General features: G+C 35.2%; 1 protein-coding gene and 1 pseudogene across 1 annotated transcript in view; both read left to right on the plus strand.

The window, feature by feature from the left end:
• Positions 1-18831, plus strand: part of Efcab5 (EF-hand calcium binding domain 5) — a 130766-nt gene that overhangs the window by 25430 nt on the left and 86505 nt on the right. Inside the window, exon 5 of the mRNA XM_078041082.1 lies at positions 5120-5276. Within this exon, the coding sequence (XP_077897208.1) occupies positions 5120-5276 (157 nt within the window). The remainder of the gene's footprint in view (positions 1-5119; positions 5277-18831) is intronic.
• Positions 13374-14720, plus strand: LOC101966906 (protein SET-like; annotated as a pseudogene).

An 18831-nucleotide genomic window follows, 5' to 3' on the forward strand; every position in this document is an offset into this window, starting at 1 on the left:
CTTGTATGCTTTTATTTTCAAACTTCAAAGTTTATTTTTGAATGCTTATTTTCTTAGAGAATTCTGAAGTCCTTCTATGGGCTTAAAGTAATAATTTTAATTTCAATAATTTCTTTTGGATTATTAGAGGCATTCAATTTCCCAGTTCTTACTGGAAAAAAATTTCAAATATTTTTTTAGTTGCAGTTGGACACAATACCTTTATTTATTTATTTATTTATTTATTTATTTATTTAATGTAGTGCTGAGGATTGAACCCAGCATCTTGCACATGCTAGATGAGCACTCTACCTGCTGAGCCACAACCCCAGTCCCTGAAAATTCTTTTGTATTTTAAAATCTGTCAGATTGTCTTAGTCTTTCTTCTTTGAAAGATAAAGACCTGCTTCAAACATTGTTGGACAAAAAGTCACACTTAAAACTAGCAGCTGTTTTTATTACTCTTAGTCATTTGATTTTATTTCAATCAAAACAGTTTTTTTTAAGTCCTAAATAGGTATGATTAACATGGGAACAATTAAAATCACATTTATTCCCCTGTTCTCAACCTGGGTGATGCATCTCTGGCTGAGTACAAGGGTAACTATCATGCTGAGAGCATAAGCAGGAGCTATCAAAGATTTGACTCAGGCTAGAAGCAATAGGCCAAGATACTTTGAGAGAGACATCTCAAAATTTTAGTCCAAGACATAAGAATGACCTGGGATGCTTTCTATAAATACATCTTCCAGGTTTCTACCCAAGCCCTGGGATCAGAATCCCCTGGGTGATTTCTATGTCCAGGAAAGAAAGAGACTTGTGACCGTAATGCCTGAGTACCTTCAGTCTTGCCCTAATAGTAATATAGGGCAACTCCTAGGACTCTTTTTTGTTTTACATTGTAAATTGATGATTCATGATTATATTGTATATATTTATGGAGCATAATGTGATGTTATGACTTATAAATACATGTAGAATAATTAAACCAAGATAATTAACATCTATTACCTTTTTTTTGGGGGGGAGGGTGAGTCGAGGTACCAGGAATTGAACTCAGGGGCATTCAAATACTGAGCCACATCTCCAGCTTTTTTTTGTATTTTATTTAGAGACAGTGTCTCACTGAGTTGCTTACCACCTCACTGCTGCTGAGGCTGGCTTTGAACTCACAATCCTCCTGCCTCAGTTTCCTGAGCTGCTGGAATGGATTACAGGCATGTGCCACCATGCCCGGCTTAACTAGTTTTTGGTTTTTTTTGGGGGGGGGATGAGAACATTTGAAACCTATAGTCTTAGAAAGTTTGAAATGTACAATTTATTATTATTATTATTATTATTATTGTTATTATTATTGAATGTATTGGCATGCAATGGCTCTTTTTTTATTTACACATGACAGCAGAATGCATTACAATTCTTATTACACATATAGAGCACAATTTTTCATATCTCTGGTTGCATACATAGTATATTCACACCAATTTGTGTCTTCATACCTTTCTTTGGCTAATAATGATCATCACATTCCACCATCATTAATAACCCCATACCCCCTCCCTTCCCCTCCAACCCCTCTGACCTACCTAGAGTTCGTCTATTCCTCCCATACTCCCACTCTCTATCCCACTATGAATCAGCTTCCTTATAGCAAAGAAAACATTTGGCATTTGGTTATTTGGGATTGGCTAACTTCACTTAGCATTATCTTCTCTTAACTCCATCCATTTACCTGCAAATGCCATGATTTTATTCTCTTTTATTGCTGAGTAATATTTTATTGTGTATATATGCCACATATTTTTTTATCTATTTATCTATTGAAGGGCATCTGATTGGTTCCACAGTTTAGCTGTTGTAAATTGTGCTGCTATAAACATTGATGTGGCTGTGTTCCTGTAGTAGGCTGTTTTTAAGTCCTTTGGGTATAAACCGAGGAGAGGGATAGCTGGGTCAAATGGTGGTTTCATTCCCAATTTTCCAAGAAATCTCCATACTACTTTCCATATTGGCTGCATCCATTTGCAGTCCCACCAGCAGTGTATGAGTGTTCCTTTTCCCCCACATCCTCGCCAAAACTTATTGTTGTTTGTCTTCAAATATCTGCCATTCTGACTAGAGTGAAATGAAATCTTAGAGTAGTTTTGATTTGCATTTCTCTAATTGCTAGTGTTGATGAACATTTTTTGATTGATTGTGCATCATCTTCTGAGAAGTGTCTGTTCAGGTCCTTGGCCCATTTATTGATTGGGTTGTTTATTTTTTTGGTGTTTAGTTTTTTGAGTTCTTTATATTAGTATTAGTGCTCTATCTGATGTGTGAGGGGTAAAGATTTGCTCCCAAGATGTAGACTCTCTATTCACCTCACATTGTTTCTTTTGCTGAGAAGAAACTTTTTAGTTGAGTCCATTCCATTTATTGATTCTTGATTTTAATTATTGCACCACAGGAGTCTTATTAAGGAAGTTGGGGCCTAATCACATATTATAAAGATTAGGGCCTACTTTTTCTTCTATTAGATGCAGGTTCGCTGGTTGTATTCCTAAGTTCTTGATCCATTTTGAGTTGAGTTTTGTGCACGGTGAGAAATAGGGATTTAATCTCATTTTGTTGCATATGGATTTCCAGTTTTTCCAGCTCCATTTGTTAAAGAAGCTATCTTTTCTCCAATGCATATTCTAGGCACCCTTTGTCTAATATAAGATAACTGTAATTTTGTGGGTTAGACTCTGTGTCCTCTATTCTGTACCATTGGTCTACCAGTTGTTTTGATGCCAATATCATGCTGTTTTTGTTACAATTGCTCTGTAGTATCGTTTAAGGTCTAGTATAGTGATACCACCTGCTTTACTCTTCCTGCTAAGGATTGCTTTAGCTATTCTGGGTATCTTATTTTCCCAGATGAATTTCATGATTGCTTTTTCTATGTCTATGAGGTTTGTCATTGGAAGTTTGATCAGAATTTCATTAAATCTGTATAATGCTTTTGGAAGTATGGTCATTTTGATAATATTAATTCTGCCTATCCAAGAGCAAGGTAGACCTTTCCTTCTTCTAAGGTCTTCTTTGATTTCTTTCTTTAGGGTTCTAAGTTTCATTTTATAGATCTTTCATCTCTTTTGTTAAATTGATTCTCAAGTTTTTTTGTTTTTGTTTTTGTTTTTGAGGCTATTGAGAATGGGGTGGTTTTCCTCGTTTCCCTTTCTGAAGATTTGTCACTGATATACAGAAATGCCTTTGACTTATGGCTGTTGATTTGATATCCTGCTACTTTGCTGAATTTATTTACTATTTCTAGATGTTTTCTGGTGGAACTTGTAGGGTCTTCCAGGTATAGAATCATATCATCAGCAAATAGTGCCAATTTGAGTTCTTCTTTTCCTATGTGTATCCCTTTAATTTCTTTCGTCTAATTGCTCTGACCAGTGTTTCAAGAACTATGTTAAATAGAAGTGGTGAAAGAGGGCATCCCTATATTGTTTCAGTTTTTAGAGGGAATGCATTCATTTTTTCTCCAGTTAGAATGGTGTTGGCCTGGGACTTAGCATAGATAGGCTTTACAATGTTGAGATATGTTCCTGTTATCCCTAGTTTTTCTAGTGTTTTGAACATAAAGGGGTGCTGTATTTTGTCAAATGATTTTTCTGCATCTATTGAGTTGATCATAGGATTCTTATCTTTAAGCCTATTGATGTGATGAATTACATTTATTGTAATTTATTGATTTCCATATGTTGAACCAACCTTGCATCCCTGGGATGAATCCCACTTGATCATGGTGCATGATCTTTTTGATATGTTTTTGTATTAGATCCAGAATTTTATTGAGAATTTTTGCATCTATGTTCATTAGAGATATTGGTCTGAAGTTTTCTTTCTTTGACATGTCTTTGCCTGGTTTTGAAATCAGAGTGATATTGACCTCATATAATGAGTTTGGAAGTTCCTCCTCTTTTTCTATTTCCTGAAATAAATTGGAGAGTATTGGTATTATTCTTCTTTGAAAGTCCTGTAGAACTCAGCTGTGTATCTGTCTGGTCCTGGGATTTTCTTGGTTGGTAGACTTTTGATGGTGTCTACTATCTCGTCACTTGTTTACATTGTGTGTATCATCCTGGTTCAATTTGGGCAAATTATATGACTCTAGAAATTTGTCAATGCTTTCAATATTTTCTATTTTATTGGAGTATAGGTTTTCAAAATAATTTCTAATTATCTTCTGTATTTCTGTAGTGTCTGTTGTGATATTTCCTTTTTCATCACATATGTTAGTAATTTGAGTTTTCTCTCTTCTTCTCTTTTTAGCATGGCTAAGGTCTATCAATTTTATTTCTTTTTTCCAAAGAACCAACTTTTTGTTCTGTCAATTTTTTCAGTTGTTTCTTTTGTTTCAATTTCATTGATTTTAGCTCTGATTTTAATTACTTCCTGTCTTCTGCTGCTTTTAGTGTTTATTTGTTCTTCTTTTTCTAGGGCTTTGAGATGTAGTGTTAAGTCATTTATTTATTGACTTTTTCTTCTTTTAAGGAATGAACTCCATTCAATGAACTTTCCTTTGTATTGGTATGCAATGGCTCTTTTGAAAACTTGTTCCTCCTATCTGAAATTTTGCATACTTTGACCATTATCTCTCCTCACTCACCCCATATGCCCTTAACCTCTGCTTCTTTGAGTTCTGTTGTTTTATATTCCATATATAAGTGAGAACATGATGTGTTTGTTTTCTCTACTTGGCTTATTTCACTTAGCATAATTCTCCAATATTATTTATGTTGTCACAAAGGGCAGACTTTTCTTTATTTTAGAGGCTATATAATATTCTGTTGTGCTCATGTATCACATTTCCTTTATCCATTCATCTGTTGTTGGACACTGAGGTTGATTCCATAACTTGGCTAGTGTGAGTAGTAAACATATACTGCAGATGTCTTTTTGACAAACTAATTTCAGATCTTTTGCCAAATGTGGCAAAAGTGCTGAGGAAGAAGGGCTCACTTTTGCTTGCTTACATCAAGAAGGATTTCAGGGAGAAAAGACAGGTACAAAGTTTAGATGGAACTCTGGATTCTTGTTTTCTGTTATTTGAACAATCTGAACTAAGTCCAAAAGTTTTAATATTTTCTGTCTCTACATCCTTCAGAGTATCTAAGATGAAGGAGAATGTTACACAGAAAAGAGAACAAAGAGTCCACATAAACACAATCAAAGTCAAGGTGGCCAGCGTGCGGAAACAGGCTCTGCAGGAACAATTTGATGAATGGATTCTAGACCCTAGAGGAATGATTCCTACCATAGTGGTAAGACAGCAGGGTGTATGTAATGGGTTTGGGGTGAGTGGTAAGAGGGTACTTGCTAGAATACTGAGTGGAATGCCAGAAACCTCCCTTCAATATTTCAGTACTGCTGAAGTAAATTAATCTTGACCTATCTGGTCAATGAGAACTGATTCCTGTAATTTTCTCATAAACATTTAAAAAAAATCTAGCTGGATTCCTAAAATCATGATTCTGCCAATGGTTTACAAACTAATCATTACAAATGGTTTACAAGCTAATCATTAAAAATGGAGATTTTATTTGTTTGTTGTGTATGTGACTGCTTTTGTCTCTTAATTTTAGAGAATAACTATACTCTAATAATTATTTTCTTTTAGATGTGGATAGATTTGAAAATGTTTAAATTGTTAAATCCAATGCCAAGTATATTTCAATTTAAGGTGCATGATCGAAAATGAACCAAGGAAGACAAGCCACACACTGACAAGAAATATTAGCAAAAAAAAACATTGCTGATAAAAGAGCATTATCCAACACATGTACAAAGAATTCTTAAAACTGAAAAATACAAAAACAAATAGTCCTGTTAAAATATGGGCAAAAGTCCTAAATAGATACTTCACTGAATAGATACTTCAAAAAAATGCAAATGTCAAATAAACCTATGAGACAGTGCCCAATATCATATGTCATTAATGAATTTCAGAATAAAACAGCAGTGAGATACTAGTACACACCTGTTAGAATGGCCAAAATTCAAAACACAAAACACTGCTGTCATGCTGGCTAGAATGTAGAGTAGCAAGAACTGTCATTCATTGTTGGTGGGAATGCAAAATAGTACAGCCACTCTGAAAGACAGTTTGTCAGTCTTCTATAAAACTAAACATATTCTTAAAAGACAAATACTAAATTATTTCACCTACATGAGATATCTGAAGTAGTTAAATTCAGAAAATAGGAAGTAGAAAGATAGTTGCCAAAGCCTGGGAAAAGATGAAGGGAAGTGTTTTTATTTAGTGAGTACAGAGTTTCAGGTTTGCAAAATGAAAAGTTCTGGAGATGTGGGTCAGGCATAGTGGCATATGTCTGTAATTCCAGTGACTTGAAAGTCTGAGGCAGGAGGATTACAAGTTTGAGGCCAGCCTGGTCAACTTAGCGAAATCCTGTCTCAAAATAAAAAACCAGAAGGACTGGGAGTGTAGTTCATGGTAGAGCACTTGCCTAGCGTTTCCAAGGCCCTGGGTTTAATACCCAGTACTGAAACAAACAAACAATCAGACATGGAGAAACTTAAGTGCATCACATTAAGTGGAAGAAGCCAATCTGAAAAGGCTACTTATGGGATGATCCTAACTATATGACATTCTAGAAAAGAAAAAGCCATGAAGACAGTAAAAAGGTTAGTGGGTTGCCAGGAGTCAGAGCGGGCAGGAAGGATAAATAGGTGGAATACAGAGGATTTTTAGGATAGTGAAACTGTACTATTATAGTGGATACTTGTATACATTTGTCAAAACCCATAGAATGTAGAACACCAAGAGTGACTCCTAATATAAACTAGGGTCTTTGAGTGATAATAAGGCATTAATGTAGGATCATCAACTGTAACAAATGTACTATCCTAGTGCAGGATGTTGACAGTGGAAAAGGCTGTTGTGGGGGTGGGGTAGGGAGCATATGGGAACTCTCTGTACTGTCCTCTCAATTTTGCTGTAAACCTAAAACGTCTCTAAAGAAAATGAAACATATTTTTAAAAATGAACCAACAAGAGTCAGGTGCAGCGGTGCACACCTGTAATCTCAGCAGCTTGGGAGACTGAGGCAGGAGGATAGAGAGTTCAAAGCCAGCCTCAGTAAAAAGTGAGGCACTCAGCAACTCAGTGAGACCCTTTCTCTAACTAAAAATACAAAATAGGGCTGGGGTTGTGGCTCAGTGGTCTAGTGCCCCTAAGCTCAATCCCCAGTTCAAAAAAAAAAAATGGACTTACAAGAACTCTGAAATTTTATTTTCAATAATCAAAGAATAAGGAAGAATAGAGGATTCTTAGGATGGTCAAACTGGTTGCTAAATGTGTCTTAGCTCCACCATGCTCTGTGGGGAGCCAGTCCAAATGCAGGCACCTTTAAGTTCTGATGCATCATGGGGATCTGAAAGATCAGTATAGTCTGGCACCTTAGTGCCGCTTTTCTCTCCATCAAGTAATAAGGTGTGGCCCTGGGAGTGGCCCTAGGAGTAGGCGGCACCCAGAGAGGTTGAGCTACACTCCCCTGTTCCCTTGTAATCCTATCCCTTGCCTCATTTGAATGGCTTCTTCCCAATAAAAGGGTTCAGCACATGCTCCTCTCTCTTTCCACGGACCCCTAAGGTCGGAGGAGCCATCACAGGACCCAAAGAAAAAGGTATTTCTCTGTTTCTGTGTGGTTATTTCGTGCAGCCCAGTTCACCTGGAGTGACTTTGAGTGTTTAGTCATGGAATACAATGCCCAGTGTTAGAGCATTAGCTAGAGATGTTATCCAGGACGGGAGCAAAACAGTATCACTCTCAGCATCCCAGTTCTTTCACAAAAAGTTGGGAATCACTGAAGATGTGCATATGAAAGCACTTCATATACCTTGACATATTCTCTAAACTAAACGTGAATTGTTGCTATTTCTGTCCTTGGGTTAGAAAGATTACAGAACACTTAAGACAGAAAGACTATAGATGACTTTTAGTCTAAAATGTGTGATAATTGAGGATTAATACTTGGTTCCTTTCCTTACCTTTTTTTTTTTTGGTCTCCTTTTTTCTTTCTTCCTTCCTACCTTCCTTTTTTTTTTTTTTTCCTGATTTGCAGATTCAAAATGTTCTTCATGAATTTTTCCAAAAGCCAGAATTCGAGCTTGGTAAGTATGCCTACTACTATGGTATTTTTATTTTTCTCTTTTTGCAGGGAGGGCACTGAATTCAGATGAAGCGTTGATATTAAAACTGATGTTATTGAAAGCACTTTTTATAGATGAATTATGCTTTTCTGTTCTATCCAGACAATATAGAAAAGTTATCAATCATTCTCAATTCTTTTAGTCCAATGCCCCACTGTATTGCACCTTTTAAAATTTTTTTTAGTCGTTGATGAACCTTTATTGAATTTATTTACTTATATGTGGTGCTGAGAATTGAACCTAGTGCTCTATCACTGAGTTACAATCTCAGCCCTGTATTGCATCTCCTTATTAACCTATGCCATACTTAGAGAATTTAAAAAGGAACATACAATATCATATTTGTGATTTCAATATATAAATGTTTGGTTACAACTTCACTAGAAGACATAATACAATAGTTGGACCTACTTATCATGAGTGTTTAGATATGTGGAAAGTAAAATTATATCCAATTGTGTGTGTATGTGTATGTGTGTGTGTGTGTGTGTGTGTGAGAGAGAGAGAGAGAGAGAGAGAGAGAGAGAGAGAGAGAGAGAGAGAGAGAGAGAGAATATCCCATGACAGGGAGAGCTACAAATTCAGACTGACATAGATGTGTTGTATTAGAGTTCAGATATAATTTATATGTTAGCTCCTATAATACAATTCTCTGAAATGGTGAACAACTCCTAGTTAAGTTCCAAGATGAATTTTACATTTAAACCTCCCTCAAATTTTCACAGTAGTTACATTCTTGGAAAATTAAACAGCAAAATTAGGGGCTGGGGGTGTAGCTCAGTGGTAAAGCTTGTGCATAGCATGAATGAGGCCCTCAGTTTAATCCCCAGCACCAAAAAACAAAGACGACAGCAAAATTCTACTCTGTGTTTATATATAAAATAGAATTGAGTTCTAGATTCAAAATTGCTATAAGCAGATTTTTCACTTACTTTAATGTCTGACAGGAAGGGGAAAGCCTTAATTTTGCAGAAATTGCAGGGGTTCTGCCTCTACACCTACTCTCCATTATTGTAATTACAAAAACTCTCCCACAAATTCCCACCATGCATATTGCTGGGAGAGTGGAACAGTACCACCCCTATGGAGAACCATAGATTTGATGCATTTGTTTTTGGAAAGATTTCTTTATGTGAAACTAGGCACACACACACACACACACACACACACACACACACACACATATACACACACAAATATGACTTTGTTACATAAAGAACTAGACTTTGAGTCCTGAGATTTACATAGTTTAGATCCAGCTGATTTTTTTTCAATTTCAATTTATTTTTAACTACTTATTACAATGATAACAATAGATTGTGACAATGTTTGAAGTCTGTTCTCACTTTTTAAAATGAAATATGCTTCTCCTCCTCTTGATCACTGGTCCCCAAATGTGATTTGGACCTTGTGTCAGTGACAACCTTTTGTCTCTTCCCTGTTCTCAGCCTATCCCAAAACTGTAATTCTCCTGTGAGCTCAACCTCCACTCTTATTTCAGAAATTCTTGAAACAACTTTCTGTGTTTATTTATTTTGGATGGGGGTACAGAAGGAGTGAGTAAAGACAACACTATTGGGATCCTGATGAACATTAGAGAAATTCCAAGTTACTCCAGTTGATAGGAATTATTTCCCCTCTTTACTCCTTTCTTTTTTTAATATTTATTTTTTAGTTGTAGTTGATACAATATCTTTATTTTATTTTTAGTGGCACTGAGGGTCGAATCCAGGGCCTCTCATGTGCTAGGTGAGCGCTCTACCGCTGAGCCACAATCCCAGCCCCTACTCCTTTCTTATAGTATTTATTTTCTATATCATCCATCCATTCATTCAATATTTATCAAATCCTTCCTTAGTTCCAGATATTGTGAGGGGACAAAGAAAGCAAAGACATACTTCCTTTCCTTAAGTTACTCAAAGTCCAATCAGAGGATATATGTGAACATTCATAGCAGCTATTACTGGTAGAAGCCAGTCTAGTTTGCATAATATTCTGGAGCTTAAAAAAAGGTCTGAAATAGGGATATTGGCATTTAATGCATAAGCTTATATGAGTCTTCATGGCCACAATAACTGATACAAATAGCAGTCACAAAATCCAAGAATAACTGAAAAATCTTTCCTGGGCCCTTGTGCCAGTCCAGGAAAGGCAGGAAGAGTTACTGTTAGAAGTAGGAGAAGAAGCCAGTTTGTTGGCTTTCATAGAATTATTTTCCTCTCTTGGTAAGATCAATAAGGATTACGTAAGTGACATATCAAATGGAAGTTTAAAAACGTTTACTTGAACTAACTGCCAAATTCACTATTGTTGACCACTCTGTTACTCATAAAACTTTTTGCTTAGCTTTTGTGATATCATTTTCTTTTTATGTTTTTCTTCTCTTTGATCACCTCTTGCATTTTTCCTCTTGGTTCTTATTTTGCTTAAACCTTAAATGTTGTTTTCCAGAGTTTCCCTTTTGACTCACTTTATGTACTACCCACTCCCTTTGTTTTCTTATTCAAATCTGTAATTGCAATGATGATTCCCAATCCATATTCCATTTCAAACTTTACCCCTGAGCTCCAGCTATTTATGAAAAGATCTACAATGAGTGGTAAGTGAAAAAGCAAGTTGCAGATCAAAATTATCATATTCATTTAGAGAAAAAATATATATGTCCGTGTACACATACACATATGGAAATGCATAGGAAGGGTTGCTGAAAGGATGGTGACAAGCTGGTGACAGTGATTACTTCTGGGACAGAGAGGAATGAGTGTGCAGATGGGGGACTAGAGGGAAAAGAGGATATTCACATTTTGCTGCTCATATTTTTGTATTATTTGAATGTTTTACTAACCATATAATAAATATTACTAGTTAATTTAAGAAACATTAAGGCCAAAAAAGATTTTTAAATGGAAGTTTACAGAGGTGTTTTGATTTAGATTCTCCTAGCATAAATGCTAGCATAAATTAATACAAATGTTTTTATAGTCTTTTATATGATTGTGCATATGTGTTTCTGCTTTATCTCAACCCAGTTATTAAAAATTTAGCTTTATTCTCTTTACTACTTGGGTTGCTGGGTTAAATAAAAGCCAGGAAAAATAATAATACTATAGTAATTGGAAAGCTACCCAACTATATATCATTTACTTTATGGGTAGATATTAGTTAAGAAATAATTTTACATTCTTTTAAGTACTAGAATATAAATACAAAATATGACTATATTATAACCAAACTATAACCAAACTAACTAGCAAACATTTTTATCCCCAAATTAGAATCACATTGCAAACAATTGGATTTTACTGACTCCGTAGAATCAGGATTGAACAAAACGGAATTTTCAGAAGTAAGAAGTTATATTATTTAATGTTTGAATCATTCTATTAGTTTCAACTATCTTTTGGTAGATGTCACATATACATTAACTTAGAATGAAATAAGATCATAGAAACTTATTTTGTGTGTGTGTGTGTGTGTGTGTGTGTGTGTGTGTGTGTGTGGTGCTGGGGATTAAACCCAGGGTCTTGTGCATGTGAGGCAAGCACTCTACCAACTGAGATATATCCCCAGCCCTTGATCAGTTTTTTTTTAATATTTATTTTTTTAAGTTTTAGGTGGACAAAATATCTTTATTTTACATTTATGTGGTGCTGAAGACCAAACCCAGTGCTTCATGCATGCTAGGCGAGCACTCTACCACTGAGCCACAACCCCATCCCTCTTGATCAGTTTTTAAGGGATGCACTTTAAGATATTTTAACCCCTCTAGCCAGGCACAATGGTGCATGACTGTAATCCCAGAAACTTGGGAGGCTGAGCAAAAGAATCACAGGTTCAAGGCCAGCCTCTGCAACTTGTTGAGACTCTATCTCAAAAGATTAAAAGGTCTGTGGATGTAGCTCAGTGGTAGAACGACCTTGAGTTCAATCCCTAGTACTACAAAAAAAAAAAAATTAACTCTCTGCAATTAGGCTACATCTTAAAGCAAAGTCATAATTTATTTCAGTGGCACTCATGATATGAAAATGTGAAAAACTTTCACTGACACCTTCTGGTAAGATCAAGAAAAACCTGCATCTTATATTCAATAAAATCTAGTTATACAAATAATAATCAGATCTAAAACTTACAAAGCATTTTCATGGGCCAGACACTGTTCTAAATTTTCCATACATGAACTTGAGGAATCTGCTCAGCAACTTTACATCTGCGCTCTCTCTCTCTCTCTCTCTCTCTCTCTCTCTCTCTCTCTCTTTTTTGTAATCTTCTACTGTTATTGATGAAAACATTGAGGTTTAGAAAGGTTAAATAACTTGCACATGGTCTCACAATCAATCAAATTGGGAAATTTGCATTTAGATTGTTTGGTTTCAAAGTCTACTTAATATTATATCTGAGAAAGTAGGATTCTATTTTCATGCAATAAGTGAAAGAAGCAATTTAATGATACCAAAATCCTGAGTCTTTTATAGTCTGTTTATATATTTTTCATGTTTTCCTATTTCCCCTTGTTTTTCTCCTCTAATGACATTAGTCTCAAAGTCAAGATAACTTTCTTTTTCTTTTTCCATTCACCCTTGCTCCATTGAAGGTGAAGACTAAGCACCTTATACAGTTTCAAAGTTCTGTATGAAGGATTTCTGGAATCCTTCATTTTTGTATGAATCAGAATTTGGCAAATTTTTATCTCACTTGTATTCTCATTGTGTTTTCTTAGGTTCTCTCTTTGCCATTCATTAGTCACAGGTTCAAACTAATAGCCAGTTACTTATATCTCAACTGTGATGTAGAATCCATACTATGAACCAACTTCTTCTTCTCTCTCTCTTTTTTTTTTCTTTTCTTTTTTTGGTGCATGGGACAAGGTGGTGGTGGGGTTGGAGATTGAATCCAGGGCCCTGTGCATGCTAGGCAAGCACTTTAACTGACCTACACCTCCAGCACAGAGCCACATCTTTACTAATTTTCACACGCCAAGTCAGTTACCAGGAGCTATTGGCTGTTACCTGGGTAAATCAACCCGAAGAGCTAGTGAATGGCTCCTATGCTGTAAAGATTGCCAGAATTATTCAAACTAGTAATTTCCAAACTATTTTCCCTGCTTTGCCTTATATATCCTGTAGAAACCCCCATAAAGACTCTTATTTCTCCTCTGCACTTCTCCCTGGTGAGCTGTGAGACCGCTCTTTGACTTCCCTCACAGAATGGCCCCCAAACGCCAATCTTCGCTCCAGTCTCAAACAAAAAAACCCAAACTGCCTGCCACCCCTGAGAAGGCGAATTCATCGGCCTCTCTGGGTTTGCCGAAGGGAGAAAAAGAACAACAAGAAGCAATTGAACATATCGATGAAGTACAAAATGAAATAGACTTAATGAACAAGCCAGTGAGGAGATATTGAAAGTAGAACAGAAATATAACAAACTCCGCCAACCATGTTTTCAGAAGAGGTCAGAATTGATCGCCAAGATCCCAAATTTTTGGGTAACAACATTTGTCAACCAACCACAAGTGTCCGCACTGCTTGGGGAGTTGAAGTGACAGAATTTGAAGATATCAAATCAGGTTACAGAATAGATTTTTATTTTGATGAAAATCCTTACTTCGAAAATAAAGTTCTCTCCAAAGAATTTCATCTGAATGAGAGTGGTGATCCATCTTCAAAGTCCACTGAAATCAAATGGAAATCTGGAAAGGATTTGACGAAACGTTCAAGTCAAACACAGAATAAAGCCAGCAGGAAGAGGCAGCATGAAGAACCAGAGAGCTTCTTTACCTGGTTTACTGATCATTCTGATGCAGGTGCAGATGAGTTAGGAGAGGTCATCAAAGATGATATTTGGCCAAATCCATTGCAGTACTATTTGGTTCCTGATATGGATGATGAAGAAGGGGAAGGAGAAGAAGATGATGATGATGAAGAAGAAGAAGGATTGGAAGATATTGATGAAGAAGGGGATGAGGATGAAGGTGAAGAAGATGAAGATGATGATGAAGGGGAGGAAGGAGAGGAGGATGAAGGAGAAGACGACTAATTGAACACTGAAGGATTCCAACCTTTTTCTTTCTTTCTTTTGTTTTTTGTGTTTTTTCTTTCTTTCTTTTTTTTTTTTTTTAATTCAGTCCCTGGGAGCAAGTTGCAGTCTTTTTTTTCCCCCCTCCCCCCCACCCCCTTGTGCTCAGTCGCCCTGTTCTTGAGGTCTCTCTTCTCAAACCATGCTTCTCAACTTATTTTGGGGGAAAATACCTTGAGCAGAGTACATTGGGAAAAGAATCTCTACACCCTTCTGTTCTAAATTCATTTTTGTCCCTTCCTGTCTCAAAACAAAAAACAAAAAACTGTATGGAATCAACACCACCGTTCTCTGTGGGAAAAAAGAAAAACCTTCTGCTCCCTTCACTCTGCTGGAAGCTGGAGGGTGCTAGGCCCCTGTGTAGTAGTGCATAGAATTCTAGCTTTTTTCCTCCTTTCTCTGTATATTGGGCTCAGAGATTACACTGTGTCTCTATGTGAATATGGACAGTTAGCATTTACCAACATGTATCTGTCTACTTTTTCTTGTTTAAAAAAAGAAAAAAAAACTTTAAAAAATGGGGTTATAGAAGGTCAGCAAAGGGTGGGTTTGAGATGTTTGGTGGGTTAAGTGGGCATTTTGACAACATGGCTTCTCCTTTGGCATGTTTAATTGTGATGTTTAACGGACATCCTTGCAGTTTAAGATGACACTTTTAAAAAATAAAATTCTCTTCTAATGATGACTTGAGCCCTGCCACTCAATGGGAGAATCAGCAGAACCTGTAGGATTTTATTTGGAATTGACATTCTCTATTGTAATTTTGTTTGTTTATTTTTAAATTTTCTTTTTTGTTTTCACTGGAAAGGAAAGATGATGCTCAGTTTTAAACGTTAAAAGTGTACAAGTTGCTTTGTTACAATAAAACTAAATGTGTACACACACACACACACACACACACACACACACACACACACACACACACAAAGACTCTTATTTAGGCTTTCCCTTTGCTCCTTTCTGCTTTTGCCTCCTAAACAAAACCTGATGCTTTCGCTCTGTTATTGTATGGCATGACATGATGCCTTCTCTTGGAAACTGTAAGTAATAAAAATCTTCTTTTAATGATTTCATTCCTCTCCACATCAACATTCAGTCACCTCCTTAAGTTGAAATCCCAGAATTAAAATTGAGATAAATGACTCAAAACAAAAATATGTAGAACAAACAATAGTATTAAAATGATTCAGGAATAGTTGAGGCTTTATCACTTTATCCCATAGCTTAAATTACTTTGCAAAACAGTGATTCTTGGTGCTACTTTCCTAATTATCTTTTATTAGTTTTCCTACAAGAGAACAATTTAGAAAATTTTTCTATTTTTTTTAATTATAAGAGTAATATATGAATTTTATCATATATGAATTATATCCCAATAAGAAAGTAATATAGGCTCATTATAGAAAATTAAAGGTGGAAAGTAAAAAGAAGAAAAAAAATTTAAATCCATGATTCTACTAATAGTCACTGTTAACACTGTGATATTTTTCTTTGGATAATAACAATGGTTCAGATTTTTTTAATCATGTTTTTTATGTGCCACACACTGTACTAAGGATATTACACATACTTTCTTAAGTAATTCTTACGAAAATTATTATCCTCATTTTGCAAATGTGGCAGGAAGATGGAACAATTTCCTCAAGTTCACATGTGATATAAGTGACTGAACTGACTCCAAATGACCCTTGTGCCACATAGTGTCTATTACATTTATAGTGAAACATATGAGATTTTAATTTTGTTTTTTCTAATAGAGTTTCAGTCATGCCTGATATACAATTCTGTGTTCTACTTTTTCACTTAACTTCATCTCTTGATCATTTATCTATGTTAATATTCTTTAAAGCATGATCTTGAACTTTTTTAGCAATAGCATGTTAAAATGTAACTTCTTCCACTCTTCTATGTGATTGGAGACTTCTAAAATCAAGTCCAGCCAGCTGCAGTGATGCTCACCTATAATTCCAGAGACTTGAGGCAGGAGGATCACAAGTTCCAGACCATCCTGGGCAACTTAGTAAGACCCTGACTCAAAAAATCAAAAGGGCTAGTAACAAAAAAAAAAAAGAAAGAAAAAAAGAAAAGAAATCCAAGCTATAGTATTTCTCCAATTCTAAGATGAGTGTTTTCCTTCAGTATTTCTAAAATCAAGATGCATTTTATAGCGCAATGTGTGTGTTTGATGAAATAGTATTTTTTCCCCTCTTCTCCAACTCCCAAAATCTGACTTTAAATCAATGGTCCATCTGATGATTAGTGGTTTTTGATAACTGGGGAGGTGGAAAACTACATATACTTTATAAGCAAAATGACTAATATTAAGTAACAAAAAATTAATTTATTTGCTATTCATTTAAATGAATAGCAGATAAACAAAATAAGCAAACCAAAAAAAATGAGTAAGTTTGAAGATTTAAAATAATTTAATGGGACCAACACCATTTTTTATATTTTTAAATGTTAGAATGTTATGTTTAACTGGGCACAGTGACACATGTCTATATACCCAATGACTTAGGAGGCTAAAGCAGGAAGATCACAAGTTTGAGCCCAGCCTGAGCAATTTAGTGAGACTCTTTCTCTTTAAAAAAAGGTGGGGATATAACTCATTGGTAAAGCACCCCTGGGTTCAACCTCCAGTACTAAAAAAGTTACAAAATTTAAAATTGCAGGATAGTAGAGAAAATAAACTCTCTTAAACTTTATGAACTTATTGCACATTGTAACAGAAAATACAAAAGAAAATTGTATTAAAAATGCAAAGTTAAATAAACAAAAACTGTATAATAATTATGGAGATATTAAAAATTTTGGGAACAGCTTTATTGAAATAAAAGTCACATACTGTGTTTTTTTATGGCTGTTGTAACAAATTAGCACAAATTTAGTGGCTTAAAACAACAAAAATATATTCTCTCACATTTCTGAACATATTTCTGCGAAAGAAGTCCAAGATCAGGATCATTTGGGTCAAAACTGAGATGTTGGAAGGGCTGCTCTTCCTCTGATAATTTGTTCTGTTTCCCTTCCTGCTTCTGATAGCAGATGATATTCCATTATTTGTGACAGCATCACCAATCTCTGTCTCTGTAGCCAGGTTGCCTCCTCCTCTTCTTTCTGAGAAATCTTCTTTTTCTAAGGATATATGTGATCACATTCAGGGCCCATCTGGATAATTCAGGATAATCTCCAATCTCAAAACCCTTAATTTAATCACATCTACAAAAACTCTTTTCCAATATAAGATAACATTTATAAATTCATGAATTAGGACCTGATATCTTTGAGGGCCATTAAATGCCTTACACACATTGAGAATATACAGTTAAATGGTTTGTAGTATATTTACGAAATCATGCAACCATCTAAACAATCAGTTTTATAATATTCCCATCATCCCCTAAAGAAATTGCATTCCAATTAATAGTCACTCCTGGGCTGGGGATGTGGCTCAAGCGGTAGGGCGCTCGCCTGGCATGCATGGGGCGCAGGGTTCGATTCTCAGCACCACATAAAAATAAAATAAAGATGTTGTGTCCACTGAAAACTATGAAATAAATATTAAAAAAAAATAATCACTCCCCATTTTCCTCCAATCTCCAGTCCTCAACAACCACTAATGTACTTTCTGTCAGTACAGCTTTGCCTATTTTGGACATTCCATATGAATGGAATGATATAATATGTATTCTTACAGTGTTTTCTAGGTTCATGTGTAGTGTTTTCTAGATTCATATCTTTCTATTTCCAAATAAAATGTTGATAATAACATTCCTTTGTATGGATATATCACTTTTTATTTATCTTTCAACGGTTAGTGAATTTATATACTTTTCATTTTTTGGCTATTGTGAATAATATTGCTATGAACATATGTACATAAGTTTGTACATGAGTACATGTTTTCATTTCTCTTAGGTATATTCTTGAGTAGAATTCCAGTATTATATGGTAACTTTATGCTTAATCTTTTAAAAATATTTTTTAGCTGTAAATGGACACAATATCTTTTTATTTGTTTATTTTTATGTGGTGCTGAAGATCAAACTTAGTGCCTCACATATGTGAGGCAAGTGCTGAGTTACAGCCCCAGGCCTATGCTTAATCTTTGAGAAACTACCAGAGCATTTTTTTTTTACAGCAGATGTACCATTTTACATTTCCACCTGAAGTGACCCTGTTCTAGTTTTATTGGTCAAAATTTATCAAAAATGGTCACCAAGAAAACATTATAAGCATTATATGTTCCAAATAGTAGAAATCCTACAAGTTATATTCTCTTATCATTATGTAACAAAACTGGAAAATAATAAACAAACTTAAAAATTAAGTCCAACCAGTTGGAAATTTTTAAAATACTCTCTTTAATAACTACTGAGTGAATATCTGACATCTAGTTTTATAGGATGCTAGTAAATGTATATCAGATGAGAAATTGCTTTTTTTAAACTTTTAAACATGGGATATGGTGACAAATTTTAAAAATAGACAATTACAAAAATAAGCAACAAATATTCACACTCCTATCACCCAGAATTAATTCTTACCACCTTGGCATATTTTCCTATGAAA

Source organism: Ictidomys tridecemlineatus, chromosome 3 (genome assembly GCF_052094955.1).
Source record: "Ictidomys tridecemlineatus isolate mIctTri1 chromosome 3, mIctTri1.hap1, whole genome shotgun sequence".
In the NCBI taxonomy this organism is placed as follows: Eukaryota; Metazoa; Chordata; class Mammalia; order Rodentia; family Sciuridae; genus Ictidomys; species Ictidomys tridecemlineatus.